At 42.1% G+C, this 23,676-nt stretch overlaps 1 protein-coding gene and 1 gene segment (V, D, J or C); both read right to left on the reverse strand.

Moving 5' to 3' along the window:
- Positions 1 to 874: 874 nt before the first annotated feature.
- Positions 875 to 14,796, reverse strand: LOC132869389 (uncharacterized). The gene is made up of 12 exons (XM_060902725.1): positions 14,589 to 14,796; positions 14,203 to 14,496; positions 13,618 to 13,923; positions 13,208 to 13,492; positions 12,776 to 13,102; positions 5,151 to 5,456; positions 4,758 to 5,051; positions 4,173 to 4,478; positions 3,758 to 4,042; positions 3,326 to 3,652; positions 1,488 to 1,775; positions 875 to 1,189 (listed from the first exon to the last, which is right to left on the reverse strand). Exons 1-12 carry the CDS (start codon positions 14,707 to 14,709, stop codon positions 1,026 to 1,028), a joined length of 3,303 nt encoding a protein of 1,100 aa, XP_060758708.1. The 5' UTR covers positions 14,710 to 14,796; the 3' UTR covers positions 875 to 1,025.
- Positions 14,797 to 16,345: 1,549 nt separating this feature from the next.
- The window catches only part of LOC132868313 (Ig mu chain C region membrane-bound form-like), a 64,164-nt gene continuing 56,833 nt past the window's right edge, over positions 16,346 to 23,676 (reverse strand). Inside the window, 4 exon segments of the C gene segment in view lie at positions 16,346 to 16,548; positions 18,557 to 18,696; positions 21,764 to 22,066; positions 22,453 to 22,752. Of these exon segments, the coding sequence occupies positions 16,540 to 16,548; positions 18,557 to 18,696; positions 21,764 to 22,066; positions 22,453 to 22,752 (752 nt within the window).

Consider the following 23,676-nt stretch of genomic DNA (forward strand, 5'->3'; position numbering starts at 1 on the left):
TATATGGATATAAAATATCACGTGCTTGCTGATGGACTGAGGAAAGGTTAAACTTGGAATTGATCTCGACTCCATGGAAAGTCTTTCACTCTGTAAACGCTGGAGAAACTCTGCTTTCGGTGATCCACATGTGGTTCCTTCAAACTGTACAGTGTGAAGTTTAGTCAACAAAAAGTGTAATATTTCACTCATCATGTGAGAGGCAGGTGATGTACAAACGGCCAAGTGTACTTCACAATATGAAGTAAGTGTGTGTGTGCTGTCAGCTCTGGACTGGAGAAAATTGTCTGCGTGTTAATGTTAATGTCATTTTCATGTTGATATTTTGTCAGACTAGCAGTCGTAGAGTCATTGACTATTACTGATCATCTCAGGCGATTAATAACACACTGTCATGATCTTTTATTTTGAGTTTCAAAAGTCTGAACAAAATGAACGTTAAATATCTTCCTGGGAAGTGAGACACATGGAGTTGTTGGAAGTGAAAAAGAATTTTGCATGTCTTATTCTCAGGGATGTACATGTGCGTCTGAATTTCATTTGATTCAATCATTTATTATATATATATATATATATATATATATATATATATATATATATATATATATATTTTTTTTTTTTTTTTTTTTTTTTTATTTGAAAGTTTGAGACATGTCTCCATCTTCTGGTGAAAGAGTGAATAATTAATCAGCAAAACTCCACTGGCACTGCCGTGAACAAAAGATTTAACAATCAACAAAACAAACGAAAAAAACACACGAATACAAATGTAATTCAAATTAAGGAAAGGATTTGAATATATGTCTTTCAAGACTCAGAGGTAAAAAATAAAAACAGCTGAAAAAAGCTCCAATTTCCATGATCAAACAACAAGTTCATTTTTTTCCTTCTTTATTTTCCTTTTACTCACTTGCATCTATCAACTTAGAGATTAAAAAGATTCACACAAGTACAACAATACAGCAATAAAGCATGACATAATGTAAGGATTAAACGCGAGTCTAAAAGACGCCCGAAAGAGCTGATCATGCCGTCTTCACTTTGACCAGAGTCATTGAACATCCATAGACGAGAGAGATGACAAAGAGGATGATGAAGGCACAGGCCATGTTCCAGGTTTCCTCAGCCTGATCCAGTGTGCTAGTTTCAGACTTGTTCTCATCAAAGTATATCGTCTCTTCAATAAATTCTGGAAGAAGAAAGGATGTGGAGTTATTTTGTCACTGAAGGAGAACCGAGAAGTAAAGAGCTGCTTCATGTCTCAACTTCATGAAATTAAGGGCAGAGTTTGTGCTTTTGCTCTCAGATGAAGTAAATGTATTTATACTGATTCGGATTGGTCAGGAGGTGTTGAGTCATTTGAAATTTGACTCATAGATATCTGAGTAAACACCAAAGATGCTAGAATTCTTCAACAGAACTGTTTATGATACAGGATCGATCCCAGGACTACGCTAATAGATTCCAGAAATTAATAAATAAATCACCTGTTTTGGAGATGCTGCGATTGATGGTGCCAGTGACGTGCTTGACATGGCATGTGTACGTGGCTCCAGGTGCCCATTCAGCGGCCTGGACATTCAGGTGGCTTTTAATGCTGAATTTCCCATCAGGCCCTTTGGCAGAGCTGCTGGTGTTGTCCTCACGCTGTACGCTCACACTGTTCAGGAGCCAGGTGATATTAATGGCTGACGGGCTGAAACCGTACACCAGACACACCAGCTCATCTCGACCCTGCAGCAGCTCCATAGAGGGAGGATGTTCGTTCACAGAGGCTGCAAGAAACACGCAAATAAGTCAACAAAGAAAACAGCAAATCAATGAAACGAGCCGCTTCCACCAGAGACAGGACATGACACGTTACTGACCAGCTAATTCACAGGGACTTGGAGAAAATGCTTCACAAAACTGAAATAGTCAAGCTTCCTGTTCATGGAAGGAGACACCAGTGTCAGTGCTTTGGAACAGCCAGAGGTAAAGCTGTTGCTTTAAGTTGAAGGATGGATGTTAGACTGTGTTTCAGAACTTTTCAGTAAAAAGCTGCAACTTCAAGAGAAAGTGAGAATACAACTATTTATAGCTGTGGGCTGGGTGCGATTTGCTGGGGGGGGATCATCCCCCCCTCTGGTTTTTATCTCTGCTGAAAAAAAATCCTCGGGGACAACCCCGTCAATAAAACAAACAAGCCAAAAAAAAAGTTGACATGACAGGCATGTTGTGACACAGTTTTCTATGGTCTACATTGCACTCACTTTCAAAATGACCCGAAGTGGCAGCTTTCATGTTCATGAACGTCCCCAGCAAATAGATACATTGTAGATAATAACAATATCTTTGCGTTCTATGCAGGGATGCAAACAGCGCGCCTTTTGGCGGATGCCGCCTTTTTCACGGCCAATTATTTTTTTTAGGGGGGGCGTTGGAGTGTCTGATTATAATTTCAAAGTAAATTCTGTATTAAAATTACTAAATAAGCAAATCCGTTACAGTCCATGAAACAGGAAGTATAAGGATGAGAAAAAAACAGTTTAAATTAGAAAGCTGCGCACAATGTGAACTGTGCCATCAGAGCAAACTGTTCATTTAGTATTCATGTATTTTAGTGATTTTCGAGTCACTGTCCATTTAATCCGGAGGGAGAGAAACATCACAGCAACTCGACAAGCAATGCGAACTTTGTTGTGTGTTAGTGTTCGTGTATTTAGTCAGAGAGGTAGGAAGATGAATTTACTATCTCTGGTTTAGTGTTCGTTTTCATTTAGTGTTATTCATTTGATATCATCGGATGTTACTGAGCTGTTAGCCTATTGTTACCTTAATTTTGTGACGTTTCATGATTAAAAAAAAAAAAAACTCCCCCCTTCTGGTTTTTTGACAAATCGCACCCTGGCTGTGGGTGAGAACTAACCTGTTATGCAGCCATTCCACAATATTTAATTTCACTACAAATGGATAAAAAAAGTATCACGGTAGTTTTTTTTTTAATGAATAAATTGTCATTGTTGGCAAATTGCTGTAATAAAAGAAGAATAAACATGAGACTTTGAGACATGCTTTTATGATTTTCCTATCAGAGCATGCCTCCAAGTGTTATATTTTTGGAAAAAGCGGCATCGAAGCCCTCAACATGCTTTGGGAGTCTGATGTCAGGTGTGTGTGATAAATGAATGCAATGTGATATGGACTAAATCATATTTATGGCTGTTCACATTCATAAAAATAATTAATTTCAGAAACTGAATCAAGCACAGAAATGGTTTTCTTCTCTTTTCACAGAAAACTCAACAAAATGGTTCCTTAAAGGTCAGTGTTTGTCAGCACTTACCTCTGGTTTTTGAGATGATGTGTTGCTGTGCGTTCTTGGAACAGAGATGTTTCACCTCACAGGAAACAGTTGTGTCTTTTTCCCACTCTGCAGCCAGAACATTGAGAACACTTTGGATGCTCTGTGTTCCATTGCTGTGCTCTTTAGGAGTTTGTGTGGTCGCATTCTGAGAGTAATTGTCCTTTCCTACTTTCCAAATAATGGAGAAGTCCTTGAGCCTGCGGCCCAACAGCAGACAGGTGACGGGGACCAAATCCTTGGTTCTCATATCACTGATGGAGGGACCCAACAGGTAAACCTGTGCCATCGGAGCAGAAGCTGGAGTCACTGGAGATAAAGACATGATATTAGTCTACAGACGGACGTCGACAAGATCTACATTTGGGATCAACATCATGAACTTTTTGTACACGTGGTCCTTTATTCGAATACCTGCACAGACACTGGTACTCTTCTGAACAGGTTTGTGATCCTGATCGCTGACCTCACATGTAAATTCCCCTCCATTATTCCACTCCTGCTGTGGAAGCGATATCTCGCTGGACACTTTCACACGCCCGTCTGCTTGCACCGTTACTTCACGGAGATCATTCAGCACAGATTTGGGGAGCCAATTGATCTTTGGGTTAAGTCCAGTTCCAGAGCAAAGAAGTTTTTGTGTCTTCGATGCAGATTTATCCACAGTGGAAACAACTGAAAGTTCCACTGAAGGGTCACCTGGAGAGAGGAGAAGCTCAAACATTTGAGCACAAACTGGAAGGATTTCATTTCTGGCTCCACTGATTTGTTCCTGTAAATATTACCGATATTCAAACAGTAAAGACATTGAGGTTGAAATATTTCTCACCAAAAATGTTTCCTGTAGAATTGGACTCCCACTTATTGGTACTGCTTTGCTGAATCTGACAGGTGTAACGTTGGTCTTTGGATCGTGTCGTTTTGGAAACAGTGAAACGTGCAGTCAGAGTGTCCTGGCCTTTGGGCAGGTCCACATACTGAGTATCAGAGAGCTTGGCTTCGTTGGCCTGGAGGGTGACGGCGAGCTCACCAGAGGGCAGATCTCTTGCGGCACACACCAGCACCGCGCTGTCTCCCTTCTCTCCGTCTGTAAGAATCCTCCTGATCACCACTGTCGGAGTTTTCTGCACAGGTTCTGAGGAACATCAGGGAAAGGTTTGTCCTTTCACATTTTCGATGAAATTAAAATATTTTAAGTGACTTTTCCAAAGTGGAACCAGTTGAGGATGATCCCCATGTACCTAAATTCATGTATCTACTCTTTTAATCACTAATGGACTGTATGTGAGGCAACCTGGACAATCCAGTCACACATCAAGTTGTAAAGTGTGGCCTTTTGTATCTTGCTTCTTGCAATATAAATGAACATATAGATTAGAAATACAAGTTTAAATTATATCCATTATATCCTTACCTGTAGTATCGATCGTCTCCTCTACTTTGTTGAAACATGGATGCTTAGCGATGCATGTGATTTTCTGCACGGTTTTCCAGTCTGCTGTAGAGATGGTCAGATTGCTGACCATCTTGCCCAGTCTCGTCGCTTCTGTGCTCGTCGTGTCCTTCTTTTCCTTTCCGTCTACGAGCCATGACACTTGGGTGTTGAACATAGTCTCAACAACACAGGAGACTGTTATTACTGAATCTGTCAATACTGACACGAGACGAGGTTTCTCCAGACGTATCAGCGGTTTGGATGTCGGATGAGCTGCAATATATCAGCACAAGATTGTTCACTTCAATTTTGAAATCATGGAAGATTTTTATTTTGCATTTTTATTTTGCATTTTTCTTCTGTGGAACTGACCTTTACATTTGCTCCATGTTTGTTTGAAGGTCTTGGAATTGTGTGTGGCCTGACAGGTGAACTCTGTCCCTTCGTTCCATTGCCCTGTATTAATGCTGAGTTCACGGAGTGCAGCAAACATCTTTTCTCCTTTGCTGGAAGCTTCAAATACTTTCAGGGTCGATTTCTCTTGGAGTAGCTCCTCACCCTTGTACCACTCGACTTTCACTTCTTTCGGACGAAAACCATCCAACCAACAAAGCAGATGAACGATGTTGTCTGCTGTCATGATGCTGATGGTGATGTTGGGCTCAGTCACAGGCTGAGCTATAAACAGCGAGATACAAGCAATTCAAGTGCATGACGTTTATATTATTGATATATTTAGTGATGAGTCAAACTTCCTCAAAGTTTCTTCATCTTTCGTTGTGTATTAAAACACTAGCACAACAATTTTTTTCAGGAAGTCAAAGTGTAATTAGATTAGATTTGATAGAACTTTATTGATCCCTTTGGTATGGTTTCCTCAGGGAAATTAAGATTCCAGCAGCATCATTACAGGATAAACAGAGAATAGAAAATGGAAAAAAAAAACCTTCTAGATCTCATCTCATCTCATTATCTCTAGCCGCTTTATCCTGTTCTACAGGGTCGCAGGCAAGCTGGAGCCTATCCCAGCTGACTAAAGGCGAAAGGTGGGGTACACCCTGGACAAGTTGCCAGGTCATCAGAGGGCTGACACAAAGACACAGACAACCATTCACACTCACACCTACGGTCAATTTAGAGTCACCAGTTAACCTAACCTGCATGTCTTTGAGCTGTGGGGGAAACCGGAGCACCTGGAGGAAACCCATGCGGACACGGGGAGAACATGCAAACTCCGCACAGAAAGGCCCTCGCTGGCCACGGGGCTTGAACCCGGACCTTCTTGCTGTGAGGTGACAGCGCTAACCACTACACCACTGTGCCACCCAGCAGGAGAGATATTGCACTTTATATTGCACATTATATTGCACATTGTCCAGTATTGCTTATTGTTAGGTTAGGCTACTGCTCCTTCCCATCCTCTGTCCTCCTGTTACCCTTCCTCCCCCCCCCAGAGAGGAGTTGTACAGTCTGATGGCATGAGGGACAAAAGAGTTTTTAAGTCTGTTTGTCCTGTACTTGGGAAGGAGCATTCTGTCACTGAACAGGCTCCTCTGGTTGCTGATGATGGTGTGCAGAGGGTGACTGGCATCATCCATGATGTTCAATAGTTTGTCCATAGTCCTCTTCTCTGCCACCGTCACCAGAGAGTCCAGCTTCATGCCGACCACAGAGCTGGCCCGCCTGATCAGTTTGTCCAGCCTGGATGTGTCCTTCTTGGATGTGCTGCCCCCCAGCACACCACTGTGTAAAACAGGACACTGGTGACCACAAACTGATAGAACATCCACAGGAGTTTCCTGCAGATGTTAAAGGACCGCAGCCTCCTAAGGAAGTATAGCCTGCTCTGTCCATTCCTGTATAAGTGATTGGTGTTGCAAGTCCAGTCCAGCTTGCTGTCCAGCGACAGCCCGAGGTACTTGTAGGAATCCACAGCCTCCACCTTGACTCCCTCGATCAGAACTGGTCGTGACCTTGGTCTGGACCTCCCAAAGTCAATGACCAGCTCCTTGGTCTTCGAGGTGTTGAGCTGCAGATGGTTCCTGTTGCACCACACAGCAAAGTCCCTCACCAGGTTTCTATACTCCTCCTTCCTGTCATCACTGATACACCCAATGATGGCTTTATCATCGGTGAACTTCTGAATGTGACACAGCTCCGAGTTGTAGCAGAAGTCCATGGTGTACAGGGTGAAGAGAAGAGGGGCCAGCACCGTGCCCTGGGGTGCTCCAGTGCTGCTAATCACAGTGTCAGACGTGATGTCCTTCAGCCTGACGTACTGCGGCCTGTCGGTGAGGTAGCTGGAGATCCAGGTGACCAGGCAGGGGTCCACTCGCATCCTGTTAAGTTTGTCCTGAAGCAAAAGAGGCTGAATGGTGTTGAAGGCACTTGAGAAGTCCAAGAAGAGGATTCTCACTGTGCCATTTCCCTTATCCAGATGCGAATGGGCTTGGTGTAGCAGGTAGAGGATGGTGTCTTCCACGCCAACACCTGCCCGGTATGCAAACTACAAACAGTCCTGGGCATGTTGTTCCTGGGGTCTGAGGAGGCTGAGGAAGAGCTGCTCCCATGTCTTCATCAGATGTGAGGTGAGTACCACAGGTCGGAAGTCGTTCAGCTCACTGGGCCGACTCTTTTTGGGAACTGGAATGATGCATGATGTCTTCCAGAGGGTGGGCACTCTCCCCAGCTGCAGGCTGAGGTTGAAGATGTGTTGGAGTGGTTCACCCAGTTCAGCAGCACAGGTCTTCAGTAGTCGGGGGGACACCTTATCCAGGCCTGCTGCTTTCCTGGGGTGAAGCTTCCTTAGTTGACCTCTGACCTGGTCTGCAGTAATGCATGGAGGAGTCTGTGTTGGGGTGGGGGAGGAGTGGGAGGAGGGGGCTGCTGTGATGACTGGGGGGAGGTGTGTTGAGGGAAGAAGGAGAGATGGCTGCAGTGGGGGGGAGGGTGGGGGGGACTTGGGCTGGTTGAACCAATTGAAGAAGTCATTCAACTCATTCACCCTCTCCACTGTCCCCTCAACGACTCTGGTCTTTGTATTGTGGCCTGTGATGGTTTTCACACCTTCCCAAACCTCCCTCATGCTGTTCTCCTTCAGTTTCTGCTCCACCTTTCTCCTGTAGCTGTCCTTAGCTTCCCTCACCCAGTGTTTCACCTCCTGCTGTGCTGCTTTCATCGCCTCCCTGTCCCTGCTCCTGAAGGCAGCCTTCTTCCTGTTGAGGACAGCTTTGACTTCCTGTGTTACCCATGGCTTGTTATTAGGGTAACACGGTACAGTCTTGGCCCATGTTTACATTAGACCGTATCAGCGGATCATCAGATTAACATTTTTAAAACGATTAGTGTGCACACAGCAACACCAATACACGATTTGCGTGCACACAGCAACACCAATACACGGATACGCTCAGCTCCGCAGGCACCCTGCGCTCCAAATCACTCCGCCCTGAACAGTGAGTGCCCTCTGGAGGGTGCGCACTCCGGCCTTGCGCAGCTCACAGAGCGCGCGAGTGTAGTGCACAAGCTGTGATTCGGGACTGAGCCACTGTGTGTGTGATCCCAGCGCATATCACTTACCACTTGCAAGTGGAAGGATGGCAAGCCTAAAGACAATCATAACTACACAATGGGCAGTATTTGCATCAGTATTTGCAGTATTTTCATACTTTTATACTCTTTAATGAAAGGTGATACAAGGCGGAAGTCCGCGCCATTTTTCAGCAGTCGCGTCACATGACCAACGCCAGCGAATCAGGAAGGTGGATGTCACAGTGACGTTGTCCAATGATGACGCCAGCTAGAGCTCAGCACAGCGTATCCGCGTATTCTCAATGTTTACACAGCACCGGAGCTGACACGATCTGGATTGAATACGTGGACCCTGGCGGATTCCCGTTTCCCGGCGTTTCCAGGCGGTTTAATGTAAACGGACAGTGCATCCGCGAAGAAAATGAGACAGATACGGTCTAATGTAAACTTGGCCTTAGTGGGGGAAAACACGTCTGCACAGAAGTTGAGATAATCTGTCAGACAGCGTGTCAGCCCCTCTATGTCCTCACAGTGTGGGCAAAGCAGCACATCCCAGTCCGTGATGTCATAGAAGTCTCTGAGGGCATCTTCCATTTCAGGGGATCACCTCCTGATGGAGCTAGTTGTTGCAGACTGCCTTTGAACCAGGGGGGTGTACTTTGGCTGTAGACGAACCAGGTTGTGGTCAGACTTCCCTAGTGGGGGGAGGGGTGTGACTCTGTATGCATCCCTCACATTAGCATACAGCAAGTCAAGTGTCCTATTGTTCCTTGTTGGACAGTCCATAACCTGGTAAAAAGCAGCCAAAGTAGAGTCCAAAGTAGCGTGATTAAAGTCCCCAGAAATGATCATAAATGCCTCAGGGTGCTGTGTCTGCCGCCTTGCTGTGACAGAGTGAATCCTCTCGCATGCAGTGGCTGCATCAGCCCTCGGAGGGATATAAACACCGATGGTGATCATGTGACTGAACTCCCTTGGCAGATAATATGGCTGCAGGCTAACAGCTAGCAGCTCCAAGTCCAGGCAACATAAAACTGTCTTTACAGAGATATGTCCCGGGTTACACCAGCGGTTGTTCACATAAATGATGAGTCCCCCACCTTTGCCTTTCCCGCATGCTTTCGTGTCTCTGTCGGCTCTCACAGCAGTGAATCCCCGCAGGTCCATATTAGCATCCCGTACAAGGTGTGTTAGCCATGTCTCCGTAAAGATAAATAAGCTGCTCTCCCGATAAATATGCTGGTTGTTCAGTGCGGATAGCTCATCGACCTTATTCGGCAGCGAGTTCACATTCCCCATGATAACGGAGGGAATGGATGGTTTGTAGCACCACTGATTGTCCGCTAGCCTAACCTTTTGCTTAGCTCCAGCTTTGCAGCCCCGGGGTTTCCTCCTGAGCTCTGCTGGGATGGGGTGTCGTATTCCGGCTTGTCCCATTTTTTTCAGGGCCAGCAGCTCCTCTCTCGAATAAGCGAGAAAACTGGCTCCTGGTCACATGTTAAAGTTAAAAATATCCACGTGATATAAGTAAAACACACTATGTCTTCGTAAGAAGAGCAGAAGAGTAAAAAAGGTGAAAAAAAATATTGGATAATAAGCATAATGATGATGTCATAAGAAATATGACTGCATCCCATACACCACAAGGAACTCTGTTTGAAACACACCTGGCACAAATCAGAGAAGATGGCATTTCTGTTTGTTCTGTGGATAAATAATTGAAAGCTATATTATATATATTTTTCAGCACTTTTTAAAACTCCTGGCCCATCAGATCATGAGTTTGGTGAGAGACGAGCGAGAAAAACATACTGAGCACAACGTGCCAGAGCCTCATTAGCGAATGAATATCAGCAGATTTACTATCCATTTCTGTTCAATCAAAAATATTTCATTTTCACTTCAATAATCTGACATTGCAAAATAACAAAATCAAAACTTGGTAATTTTTTTGTTCTGGGAAATTCACAACATCTTTTCTTTTAATTTTCTGCCCCCAAAGTTACAGCAAAGCCAAACAACCTCATCACCAGAGTTAAAAGTTCGACCAGTGTTTATTTCATCTGCATGACTGATCATAATAAATCTCATCGACAGAGCAAGCGAGACTGGAAGCGAGGACTAGTTCATAAACAAGTTTTTTTTTTCCTTTTTCTTTTGACTCATTATATATCTGTGTTTATTTGGTTGTGTGTGGGAGTTTTCAAAAACAGAACTCAATGGAACAACTAATGACAAATAACTCTGTGTTTAGAATAAAGTGTCGGATTTATCACAGTAATCACTCTGTGTGTGTTTGATCTCGCTCTCCTCTTAGTTTTTTGCATGATTAATTTAAAGAACAACATCAGTATAATTCTTTGTGTGTGTGTTTGACAGTGTGTGGTGTTTTGTGGTGTGGTTAGAGGAAGGAGAGCAGGACAGGTTTCAGCAAGCACAGCACCCAGTGGATGGAAGCAGCAGTGAGGCAACAAGCAGGCCAAAGTGAAACGGCACAATCTTCCGAATGAAGAAGTGAAATCATCTGTATCTCTGAGATGGAGTGAAACACACCTGCACAGGAAGAAGTGCAACGTTTGCATCAATTATTCAACCATTTACATGCCCTGTTTTGCCTCTTATCTAAAGAGTGTTTTTTATTTTCTTTGTTTGCTCAGTGACATGAAAAATCCTTTGTAAAAATGCACAAGAAAGTTTTGCATCATAAAATAATAAATCAGAGAACAAGCACTTGGGCAGTACGGTGGTGTAGTGGTTAGCGCTGTTGCCTCACAGCAAGTAGGTCCGGGTTCGAGCCCCGTGGCCGGCGAGGGCCTTTCTGTGTGGAGTTTGCATGTTCTGTCCGTGTGGGTTTCCTGCGGGTGCTCCGGTTTCCCCCACATTTCAAAGACATGCAGATTAGGCTAACTGGTGACTCTAATGGCCCTTTTTCAGCTCACTTCAGCTCACTTCAGCCCGACACGGCTCGCGTTTCGACTATCTCAGAGCAGCACGACTCAGCTCGCTTCAGCCCTGCTTAGCACCCAAAACTCGCACCGTTTAGGAGTAGGGCTGAAGCGAGCCAAACCGAGCTGAGTGGGGCTAGGGGCGTGAGCAGACACTCCCCTGTACACTGATTGGTGAGGAGGAGTGTCCTCACATGCCCACACACGCCCCGCGAGCACGCTGGGATCTGTAAACACCGTAAACCCGGAAGAAGAAGAATTACGAATTACGAGAATTTCTGAAGCCTGATGCGCCTCGCCTCATCTATACGCTCTTGCCAGTATCTGTTGGCGTTGTCGGTGACAACAAGCCACAGCACCAAGACCAGCAACACTAATGACTCCATGTCCTCCATGTTTATTGTTTACTATCCGGGTCGTGAGACTACCGCTTAAAAGATCACCGATGTCACTGTTTGCGCCGCCTAACGACATCACGTGACGTCCACCCACTTTCGCTAACTCCACCCAATGTGTCCACCCACTTCCAGCCAGCACGGTTCAGCGCGGTTGTAGTCGAAATGCAACTCCAACAGCCCCACTCAGCTCGACTCAGCCCAACTCAGCACGGCACGGCTCAGCCCAACTCAGCCGCGTTTGTAGTGGAAAAGCAGCATAAATTGACAGTAGGTGTGAAAGTGAGTGTGAATGGTTGTCTGTGTCTATTTGTTAGCCCTGTGATGACCTGGCGACTTGTCCAGGGTGTACCCCGCCTCTCGCCCGTAGTCAGCTGGGATAGGCTCCAGCTTGCCTGCGACCCTTTAGAACAGTATAAAGCAGCTAGAGATAATGAGATGAGAACAAAACACTTTTACTCCATTTACAGAACAGAAACTGAAGGAAATACAATTGTCAATGAAACTGTTTAGAAAAATGAAGCCAATTAAAATAAACACTCGACTCATGGAAGGAGTCTCCAGTGTCAGTGCTTTGGAACAGCCAGAGGTAAAGCTGTTGCTTTAAGTTGAAGGATGGATGTTATACTGTGTTTCAAATGTTTTCAGTAAAAAGCTGCAACTTCAGGAGAAAGTGAGAATACGACTGTTTATAGCTGTGGGTGAGAACTAACCTGTTATGCAGCCATTCCACACTATTTCATATCACTACAAATGGATAAAAATGTATCACGGTAGTTTTTTTAATGAATAAATTATCATTGTTGGCAAATTGCTGTGATAAAAGAAGAATAAACATGACAATTTGAGACATGCTTTTATGATTTTCCTATCAGAGCATGCCTCCAAGTGTTATATTTTTGGAAAAAGCGGCACCGAAGCCCTCAACATGCTTTGGAAGTCTGATGGCAGGTGTGTGTGATAAATGAATGCAATGTGAAATGTACTAAATCATATTTATGGCTGTTCATATTCATTAAAATAACGAATTTCAGAAACTGAGTCAAGCATAGAAATGGTTTTCTTCTCTTTTCACAGAAAACTCAATAAAATGGTTCCTTAAAGGTCAGCGTTTGTGAGCACTTGCCTCTGGTTTTTGAGATGTCGTGTTGCTGTGCGTTCTTGGAACAGAGATGTTTCACCTCACAGGAAACAGTTGTGTCTTTTTCCCACTCTGCAGCCGGAACATTGAGAATACTTTGGACACTCTGTGTTCCATTGCTGTGCTCTTTAGGAGTTTGTGTGATCGCATTCTGAGAGTAATTGTCCTTTCCTACTTTCCAAATAATGGAGAAGTCCTTGAGCCTGCAGCCCAACAGCAGACAGGTGACGGGGACCAAATTCTTGGCTCTCGTATCACTTATGGAAGGACCCAACAGGTAAACCTGTGCCATCAGAGCAGAAGCTGGAGTCACTGGAGATAAAGATATGACATTAGTCCAGAGATGGAAGTCGGCAAGATCTACATTTGGTATCAACATCATGAACTTTTTGGACACGTGGTCCTTTATTTGAATACCTGCACAGACACTGGTGCTCTTCTGAACAGGTTTGTGATCCTGATCGCTGACCTCACACGTAAATTCCCCTCCATTATTCCACTCCTGCTGTGGAAGCGATATCTCGCTGGACACCTTCACACGCCCGTCTGCTTGCACCGTTACTTCACGGAGATCATTCAACACAGATTTGGGGAGCCACTTGATCTTTGGGTTAAGTCCAGTTCCAGAGCAAAGAAGTTTTTGTGTCTTCAATGCAGATTTATCCACAGTGGAAACAACTGAAAGTTCCACTGAAGGGTCACCTGGAGAGAGGATCAAACATTTGAGCACAAACTGGAAGGATTTCATTTCTGGCTCCACTGATTTGTTCCTGTAAATATTACCTATATTCAAACAGTAAAGACATTGAGGTTGAAATATTTCTCACCAAAAATGTTTCCTGTAGAATTGGACTCCCACTTATTGGTACTGCTTTGCTGAATCTGACAGGTGTAACGTTGGTCTTTGGATTGTGTCATTTTGGAAACAGTGAAACGTGCAGTCAGAGTGTCCTGGCCTTTGGGCAGGTCCACATACTGAGCATCAGAGAGCTTGGCTTCGTTGGCCTGGAGGGTGATGGCGAGCTCACCAGAGGGCAGATCTCTTGCGGCACACACCAGCACCGCGCTGTCTCCCTTCTCTCCGTCTGTAAGGATCCTCCTGATCACCACTGTTGGAGTTCTCTGCACAGGTTCTGAGGAACATCAGGGAAAAGTTTGTCCTTTCACATTTTCGATGAAATTAAAATATTTTAAGTGACTTTTCCAAAGTGGAACCAGTTGAGGATGATCTCCATGTATCTAAATTCATGTATCTACTCTTTAAATCACTAATGTACTGTATGTGAGGCAACCTGAACAATCCCGTCACACATCAAGTTGTAAAGTGTGGCCTTTTGTATCTTGCTTCTTGCAATATAAATGAACATATAGATTAGAAATACAAGTTTAAATTATATCCATTATATCCTTACCTGTAGTATCGATCGTCTCCTCTACTTTGTTGAAACATGGATGTTTAGCGATGCATGTGATTTTCTGCATGGTTTTCCAGTCTGCTGTAGAGATGGTCAGATTGCTGACCGTCTTGCCCAGTCTCGTCTCTTTTGTGCTCGTCTTGTTCTTCTTTTTCTTTCCATCTACAAGCCATGACACTTGGATGTTGAACATAGTCTCAACAACACAGGAGACTGTTACTTCTGAATCTGTCAATACTGACACGAGACGAGGTTTCTCCAGACGTATCAGCGGTTTGGATGTCGGATGAGCTGCAATACAGTATATCAGCGCAAGATTGTTCACTTCAACTTGAACATCATGGAAGATTTTTATTTTTGCATTTTCCTTCTGCGGAACTGACCTTTACACTTGCTCCATGTTTGTTTGAAGGTCTTGGAATTGTGTGTGGCCTGACAGGTAAACTCTGTCCCTTCGTTCCATTGCTCTGTATTAATGCTGAGTTCACAGAGTGCAGCAAACATCTTTTCTCCTTTGCTGGAAGCTTCGAATACTTTCAGGGTCGATTTCTCTCGGAGCAGCTCCTCACCCTTGTACCACTCAACATTCACTTTATTTGGACGAAAACCATCCAACCAACAAAGCAGATGAACGATGTCGTCTGCTGTCGTGATGCTGATGGTGATGTTGGGCTCAGTCACAGGCTGAGCTATAAACAGCGAGATACAAGCAATTCAAGTGCATGACGTTTATATTATTGATATATTTAGTGATGAGTCAAACTTCCTCAAAGTTTCTTCTTTTGTTGTGTGTTAAAACACTGGCACAACAACACTTCATCAGGAACTCAAACTGTGACATTGGACAATAAACTTCATGATGATGATGTCATTAGAAATATGACTGCATCCCATACACCACAAGGAACTCTGTTTGAAAAGCACCTGGCACAAATCAGAGAAGATGGCACTTCTGTTTGTTCTACGGATAAATAATTGAAAGCTATATTATATTTTTCAGCACTTTTTAAAACTCCTGGCCCATCAGATCCTGGGTTTGGTGAGAGACGAGCGAGAAAAACATATTGAGCACAACGTGCCAGAGCCTCATTAGCGAATGAATATCAGCAGATTTACTGTCTGTTTCTGTTAAATCAAAAATATTTCATTTTCACTTCAATAATCTGACATTGCAAAATAACAAAATCAAAACTTGGTATTTTTTTTTGTTCTTGGAAATTCGCAACATCCTTTCTTTTAATTTTCTGCCCCCAAAGTTACAGCAAAGCCAAACAACCTCATCACCAGAGTTAAAAGTTCGACCAGTGTTTATTTCATCTGCATGACTGATCATAATAAATCTCATCGACAGAGCAAGCGAGACGAGTTTGTGAGATTGGAAGTGAGGATTAGTTCATAAGTGTTTTTTTCCCTTTTTCTTTTGACTCATTCTGTGTTTATTTGGTTGTGTGTGGGAGTTTTTAAAAACACAACTCAATGGAACAACTAATGACAAATAACTCTGTGTTTAGTATGAAGTGTCGGATTTATCACAGTAATCACTCTGTATGTGTTTGATCTCTCTCTCCTCTTAGTTTTTTGCATGATTAATTTAAAGAACAACATCAGTATAATTCTTTGTGTGTGTGTTTGACAGTGTGTGGTGTTTTGTGGTGTGGTTAGAGGAAGGAGAGCAGGACAGGCTTCAGCGAGCACAGCAACCAGTGGATGGAAGTAGCAGTGAGACAACAAGCAGGCCAAAGATAAACGGCACAATCTTCCAAATGAAGAAGTGAAAATCATCTGTATCTCTGAGATGGAGTGAAACACACCTGCACAGGAAGAAGTGCAATGTTTGCATCCATTATTAGATCATTGACTTGCCGTGTTTTGCCTCTTATGTAAAGAGTGTTTTTTATTCTCTTCGTTTGCTCAGTGACATGAAAAAGCCTTTGTAAAAATGCACAAGACAGTTTCACTTCATAAAAGAATAAATCAGAGAACAAAACACTTTTACTCCATTTACAGAACAGAAACTGAAGGAAATATGATTGCCAATGAAACAGTTTAGAAAAATGAAGCTGATTAAAATAAACACTCGACTTCAAGGCCAACAACGATTCAAATAAAGATGGAAAAAACAATGAGACTTTTAACTGCATATTTTTCAAAGACCTTTATTTGAGATTTGAGTAAAAGCATGAAAAAAGTCCAACATTTAAATGTCCAAAAGGTATTTACAGATATAAAATATGTGGAAAGTAGGCGAGTAGGCAACAGCAGAAAGTATAACTCAGAACAGTATCATGAAGAAACAGAGAGAAAACCAAACTCGTTTCCGCGCAGTTTCTGTCTTCATTTCACCTGAAATCACAATTTTAATCTGATTAGATCACAAAAGTACCATTCGTCATGTGGGACAGAAATATATTGTCTTTGTTCATTATGTAATGAAATCAAAGTATCCTGGATATTCATATCTCTCTCTCTCTCTCTCTCTCTCTCTCATTAGGGTGAATTCAAATACTAGTGCATCTCAAAAAATTTGAATATTGTGAAAAAGTTCAATATTTTCTAACAGTTATTTAAGAAAGTGAAAATGTTATATATTATAGACTCAATACACAAACTAAAATGTTTCAAGCATTTTTCTATTTTACTTTTAATCAGTATGGCATACAGTACAAAAACATTAAAAAAAAACATCTCAAAATATTAGAATACTTAATTTCGAGTTTGAGTAAAATGGTATGAACACAGTGTATCTCTCGGTCTAGTTCAGTACACACAACCACAATCATGGGGAAGACTGTTGACTTGACTGTTGTCCAGAAGATGATCACTGATGCCCTCCACAAGGAGGGTAAGCCACAAAAGGTCATTGCTGAAAAGGGTGGCTGGAAAAGGTGCACAAGCAACAGGGATGGCCGCAGTCTTGAGAGGATTGTCAAGAAAAGTTGATTCAAGAACTTAGGAGAGCTTCACAAGGAGTGGACTGAGGCTGGTGTCAGTGTATCAAGACCCATCACGAACAGACATCTTCAAGAAAGAGGATACAACTTTTGCATTCCTAATATCAAGCTACTCCTAAGCCAGAGGCAATGTCAGAAGTGTCTTATCTGGGCTAAGGAGAGAAAGAAATGGACAGTTGCTCAGTGGTCCAAAGTCCTCTTTTCAGATGAAAGTACATTTTGCATTTAATTTGGAAATCATGGTTCTAGAGTCGGGAGGAAGAATGGAGAGGCACAGAATCCAAGGTGTTTGAAGCCCAGTGTGAAGTTTCCACAGTCTGTGATGATTTGGGGTGCCATGCTATCTGCTGGTGTTGGTCAACTGTATTTTATCAAGTCCAAAGTCAACACAGCCATCTACCAGGAGATTTTAGAGCACGTCATGCTTCCATCTGCCAGTGAGCTTTTTGGAGATGCTGATTTCCTTTTCCAGCAGGACTTAGCACCTACCCACAGTGCCAAAACTACTACCAAATGGCTTGCTGACCACGATATTACTGTGTTTGATTGGCCAGCCAACTTGCCTGACCTGAACCCCATAGAGAATCTATGGGGTATTGTCAAGAGGAAGATGAGAAACACCCGACCCAAAAATACAGATACGCTGAAGGCCACTATCAAAGCAACCTGGGCTTCAATAACACCTCAGCAGTGCCACAGACTGATCACCTCCATGCCACACCGCATTGATACAGTAATTCATGGTAAAGGAGCCTCAACCAAGTATCGAGTGTACAAATGAATATACTTTTCAGAAGTTGGACATTTCTGTATTGTAAATGCTTTTTTGATCGATCTTAGGGAATATTCTAATAATTTGAGATACTGGATTTCTGATTTTCATGAGCTATAAGCCATAATCATCAAAATTAAAACAAAAAAGGCTTTAAATATTTCACTTTACATGTAATGAATATAGAATATATTAAAGTTTACCTTTTTTAATTAAATTATGAAAAAAAGGAACTTTTTCATGGTATTCTAATTTTTTGAGATTCACTAGTATATTGGGACAGTTTCCACACCATTAATTGAAACAAAATCCCCAACACACGACACATTTCTGATATTTTCATAATGAGATGAGATGAGTTAACGTGTGTTTATAATATTCTAAAGAAGCTTCAGACATTTTTCCTTCATTCCCATTTTCATTCAGCACTTATTTTTATCCCCAGCAGACTGACTAAAAACATCAAGCCAACCATCCCATATTACAGGGACATGAACACAGCACAGTCTGGAAAATTATATAAATACAGGATATGAAGTAAAAAGATATGCAGACTGCTTTTATTGATTTATTTGTTTTTTCCAGTCAACCTGAATTCACCCTGTTTGTTTCTTGGATCAGGTCTCACCTTGATAACAGTCACTCCGATGCTGTAGAAGAGGGTGATGAGGAAGAGGAACACAAACGTCAAGGCAGTGTTTACCATGCTGTCATCCTCCATATCTGTCTCATGGTAGAACATCTCGGTCAACCTCAGGCCATCTATTACTGTACACATACACACACATTTGTACATGATGAGAATAAGAACAGAAAGCACATACGTATCAGTTTACAGATGATGTACACCACAACTTACACACTCTATACAGTGTAAAGGATTAAAAGTGGACTCGACATACTGAATATGAAGCATGGAATTTCCCAGTGCTAGTCTCATGCAACATGTTTTCCAACATTACATCAGCTTCGGCTCTCGTTAAATGGAAACGTTAACATTTAAAATGGCCAAAGTGGGTATATTTAATGTAATATCCTGACACTTATTTCATTTCATCCCACAGTGCTGTTGAATTCTCGACTCTGTTTGGTCAGATGATGTCGATTTGCTTCTATAACATCAGTTCTGGCTACAAGGTGCTTGTTCTAATATGTTATTTTTCTGAAGTAACATGCACATGAATTGATTTTTAAAAAAGGGTTTGGACATGTCGATATGGTCATGTTTTCTGTCAGGAGACACTGATTGAATATTTATGGAAGGAGTCTTTAGCGTTCGTTTTTGTACATTCAGAAGTCAAGCTGTAATGTTCAGTTTTCTGACATGGGAATGTCTTTCGAACGTACGGCTTTGCACTTTGCAGTTTCTTGCTTTTGTGACAAGTCGCACTTTGAAGTCAGTTTTGTTCATCCCAAAACAACAGTTTTGTTGTTTTGGGATGTGCTTTACACATGATAACAAATACTCCCCACTGTCCACTTTATTAGGAACACCTGTACATTCCTGTAGTTATCTCAATCAGCCAATCATGTGGCAGCAGTGCAATGTATAAAATCCTGCAGATACAGGTCAAGAGCTTCAGTTAATATTTGCATCAAACATCATAAAGGGGGAAAAGTGTGACGTCTGAGACTTTAATCGTGGCTTGGATGTTGGTACCAGAAGTTTGAGTTTTTCATAAATTGCTGATCTCCTGGGATTTTCACAGAAACAGCCTGTAGAGTTTACACAGAATGGTGCAAAAAACTAAAAACACTGAGCGAGCGACAGATCTGTGGGTGGAAACGCCTCGGTGATGAGAGAGATCAGAGGAAAATGGACAGATTGGTTCAAGCTGCCAGGAAGAACATAGTAACTCAAATAGTCACTCTACAACCGTGGTGAGCAGAAAAGCATCTCAGAACACACAACCCATCAAACCTTGAGGTGAATGAGCGACAAGAGCAGAAGGCCACATCAGCTTCCACTCCTGTCAACCAAGGAAAGGAATCTGAGGCCATCATGGACACCGACTAACCCTCTGTATGCATTGTGCTGCCTGCCACATGATTGGCTGATTAGATAACTGCATGAACGTGCAGGTGTACAGCTGTTCCTAATAAAGTGGACAGTGAAAGTATAACAGCAAATAACTGCATTTTATTTCTTGACTAGGTTACCGAGGTGTGTTTAAAAAAAAAAATCTTTCAATGGATTTCATGTCTTTTGTAATTTATCTCATGATTGGGGAGAAAACTCGTGTTTCAGTGGTTCCTGATCAAAGTGGTGTCACTGTTCAAAATCAGCAAAAGGTTCTCGAGCCAAAGTGCCTTCACAGGTTCTTGTTTGTGTTTCTCTCAAATTAATATTGCATATCTTGATTCGTCGATGTTTGAATGCATGGTATTATGAAAGCTACGCATGAAGGTTTGTTAATTGAAACCGGTGACCACCAACCTGTCAAGGAAAAGGGGAGAAAAAATTCTCCACATTATATGAAAGTCTGAATGTCTTGGCTTGTTGCAGATAAAACAGCATTAAACTCATTCGTTGCAGCATTTTGATTTATGGCCTAATCAAGGATATATTTATGAATAGTCATCAACACAGAGCAACAGAAAAGCTTGACAAATATTACAGAAAGACACACACACACACACACACACACACACAGAAAACTGCAGAATTCTCTGATATTTAACAGAATGAATAGTTTATGAATGGATTTGTCTTTCTTAAATTTTATGAAACTACTTGAAATGATATTTGATGGACCTTTAAAGTCCATATTAATTATTTGCTTCTTTTTGATTGGAAATTTGAGCATTTTGGAAGATCCTGTCCAGTTTTAGGGAAAATGCAGTCCAACATGTCCCTTAACTAAAGACTGATGTGTTGAGAATATGATGAAGGAGGACTTTAAACCAGCTGTAACTAAAATGTCTTCAAACAAAGCCAGTCCAGGTGCAGCCATGGCATTATTTTACACAATCCACATTTAGGATATGGTCGGATCATGATGTCTTAAGTTAGTGTAATATAATAACATCATATTTCCGTACTGCACAGGGTACATGCTGAAGGATTTTTTTATTGTCATTGTTTCAGTGTAATATTGCATCAGACATATTCCAAAGACCAAGGACACACAAGCATCAGACAGACTTCAGGACAATGACATTGCATTAATTAAAAAAAAATAGGACATGGAAGACGGGGCAAAAATAAACATAAAACAAGCATGAATAGCAGACAACAGTTTCTAATACGTCTGGCAGGTCGGGGGAACATTCAGGTTGAGATTCACTAAGGTGGGTGGAGTCGCTTTGTTATTGATGGATCTGGATATGAGGCGCACAGAGTCCTCGATGGACTCGTGATAAACCCTGCAGCTGAACACAGCGCCACTCTCCCATTCTGTACTGCTGACAATCAGCTGGCTGTACACTGAAAACAGGTGGTCTCTCTCGAGAACCCGAGTGGTGTTGTGCTTATAGCCTTTCGCATCGTCCACTTGATTATCGTCAACAAGCCAAGACACATACACCTCCTTAGGGTAGAAGTCTTTTACATAGCAAGTCAGGGTCACCGATTTGCCTGGTCTCTCTGGTGGCGGGAGCAAGTAAACCTTGGGGCAGTGTTTTTCGCCTACAAACATGAAATCACAGTTAAGGTCAGTTTCAGTGTTCAGGAACATTGGTCATGCGTGAACTCAAATCAGAATTTGGACACAATTTCAATATTATTAGAGATCACCTCTGAAAATGTGTTTCTGCTTCCTAAAAGAAATTCCTCAGAGATTTATCAGACAAATTAAGAGCAAGAGTATATATAAGTAATAAAAGCATTTCCTACCACTCGTTCTTTGGTAGACGACTGATTTATACTGCTGGATGAACGCTGAATTTTCCACCTCGCAGGTGAAATTGGTGCCTTTGCTCCAGTCATCGAAACTGATCGAGGTGATGAGTCTGACTTTGGAATCCGTTGAGACTTTTTTGACAGAAGAGAGCTCCTCACCCTCGTCATTAATCCATTTAATGCTCTTGAAACCCGAATCCAAGTCGGTCCTGCACTCGAGCTCGCCGGCGCGATCGAACAGTATGTCCCTGGTGGAAGGTGGGAAGATGATCACCTCGGGCTGCTTTGGAACTGACACTGTTAAGAAGATGTAGAATTTTTTTTTTCATGAAACAAGCAAGTATTTGAATTAAAAAAAACAGTGAATAGATTAATATATGGTACATTTTCAGATTCTACAAAGTTTTAATGCAGATTAAACAAAATAATCATAACTGATAAATAACTCAGTTTCCAATGACAGCATTTCACAAGTGCTTTGTAGTCTTTCCTTAAAAAACAGTCTCTCATATTATGGTGTGAGAGTACCATCAAGCTCAAACCCCGTCACAGGAAGTTTTCATTTAGTTCAGTAAAACTGACTGCTTCTTTAGAAGAAGTGAGTCATTCAGCTGTTTGGACAGGTTTCAAATTGGTAGGTAAAAGTCATCAAAGTAGGAGTAGAAGAATCGTATAACACGTACCATAATTCGCCTCTTCGGATCCTTTCCATTTCTTCTGCTGGAATTCGCACTTCACTGGACCCGTCCATTCGTAGGCCCCGATTTCCAAAATACTTATGGCAGTGTAAGCACCTTTATCCTGGCTTAATATGGTGTCTTTGACCTTCGAACCGAGGTCCTGGTTTTCAAGAGTCCACTTAAACGTGTGTGATTTAGGCGAAAAATGTGCAGCTAAGCAGATGAAGGTAGCTGTTCCATTGTCTAGTTCTTTTTGGGTGGGAGTTGTTAGAAGCAGAGATGTAGGGGGGTGCTCGATCACATCTGCAAAAAACACACACAGGTCCATATGCAGCAGCAATGGGCACAGCAGGTTTTGCAGTCGAGGAATAGATTGTGTTGCCACAGTATATCAAGTCCACAAAAAGTGCATTTTTTTTCGACCAAATAATATCTGAATGGATATCAGTGCTGTCAAATTCTTAATGTTAATACATATTCTATACGTTGAAACTTGGAATATTAAAATTTCCGGTTTCTCAGTAAAAGAAGCTGTGGATATATTTTTCTTATTAACTTCGAGAGGGATCAAACATTGTCAATCACCAAATTGCTGATTATTTTCCTATCACAGCACCCCTCATGTTTTCTTTCTGGCTAAACAAATGACATGGATGGATTCGAGCAGGGTTCAGGAGAAAACTCTGAACTGTACAGAGCACTGGATCTCTGGGACTGAGGCCGAGAACCCCTTCAATTAGAGTTTCCCAGTCTGTAAAATCGAATCGATCTCATAACTGTTGATGCCACAGCAAAGTTTTGCAAGGATTTTTGAGAGCATACTGTGGCAACAAGCATGCGAGAAGTCATAAGCTACAGGTGAAAAAAGGGAACAGGCTTTGTTTAGCATTGGCAGAGAAAGAGCACACAGTGTACGTCAGCTTTGGAATTTAAAGTGTTTGACTGTGGATATGAAATATTCCGGTGCTGATTGAAAAAAAAATGGACAGACATTTTAGGAATAATAAACTTTTCGTCAGACACTTTAAATGGTCAAAGCAGACTGTCTCGGTGTGATTAGACATGCAACATCCTCTTTGAAAAGGACTCGAAGGAATTGAAACTGTTGTAGACATTTATTCTTGTCTAATTTACAGTCTAATTTCATGTCCTGTGCAGAGTTTTCTGAAAGAATAATGCTCACACCGAGACTGGAGTTAGATTACACATGAAGCTGAGAGAAATATT

This window comes from Neoarius graeffei, chromosome 20 (assembly GCF_027579695.1).
Source record: "Neoarius graeffei isolate fNeoGra1 chromosome 20, fNeoGra1.pri, whole genome shotgun sequence".
NCBI classification, from domain to species: Eukaryota; Metazoa; Chordata; class Actinopteri; order Siluriformes; family Ariidae; genus Neoarius; species Neoarius graeffei.

Bases quoted from the DNA above. Each gene is read 5' to 3' on its own strand.
- LOC132869389 (XM_060902725.1), bottom strand. From the start codon at position 14,709: ATGTTTGCTGCACTCTGTGAACTCAGCATTAATACAGAGCAATGGAAC. The intron at 4,043-4,172 runs GTGAGAAATATT...TCCTCTCTCCAG, and splicing joins TTCTACAGGAAACATTTTTG to GTGACCCTTCAGTGGAACTT. The intron at 1,776-3,325 runs GTAAGTGCTGAC...TGTTTCTTGCAG, and splicing joins CATCATCTCAAAAACCAGAG to CCTCTGTGAACGAACATCCT.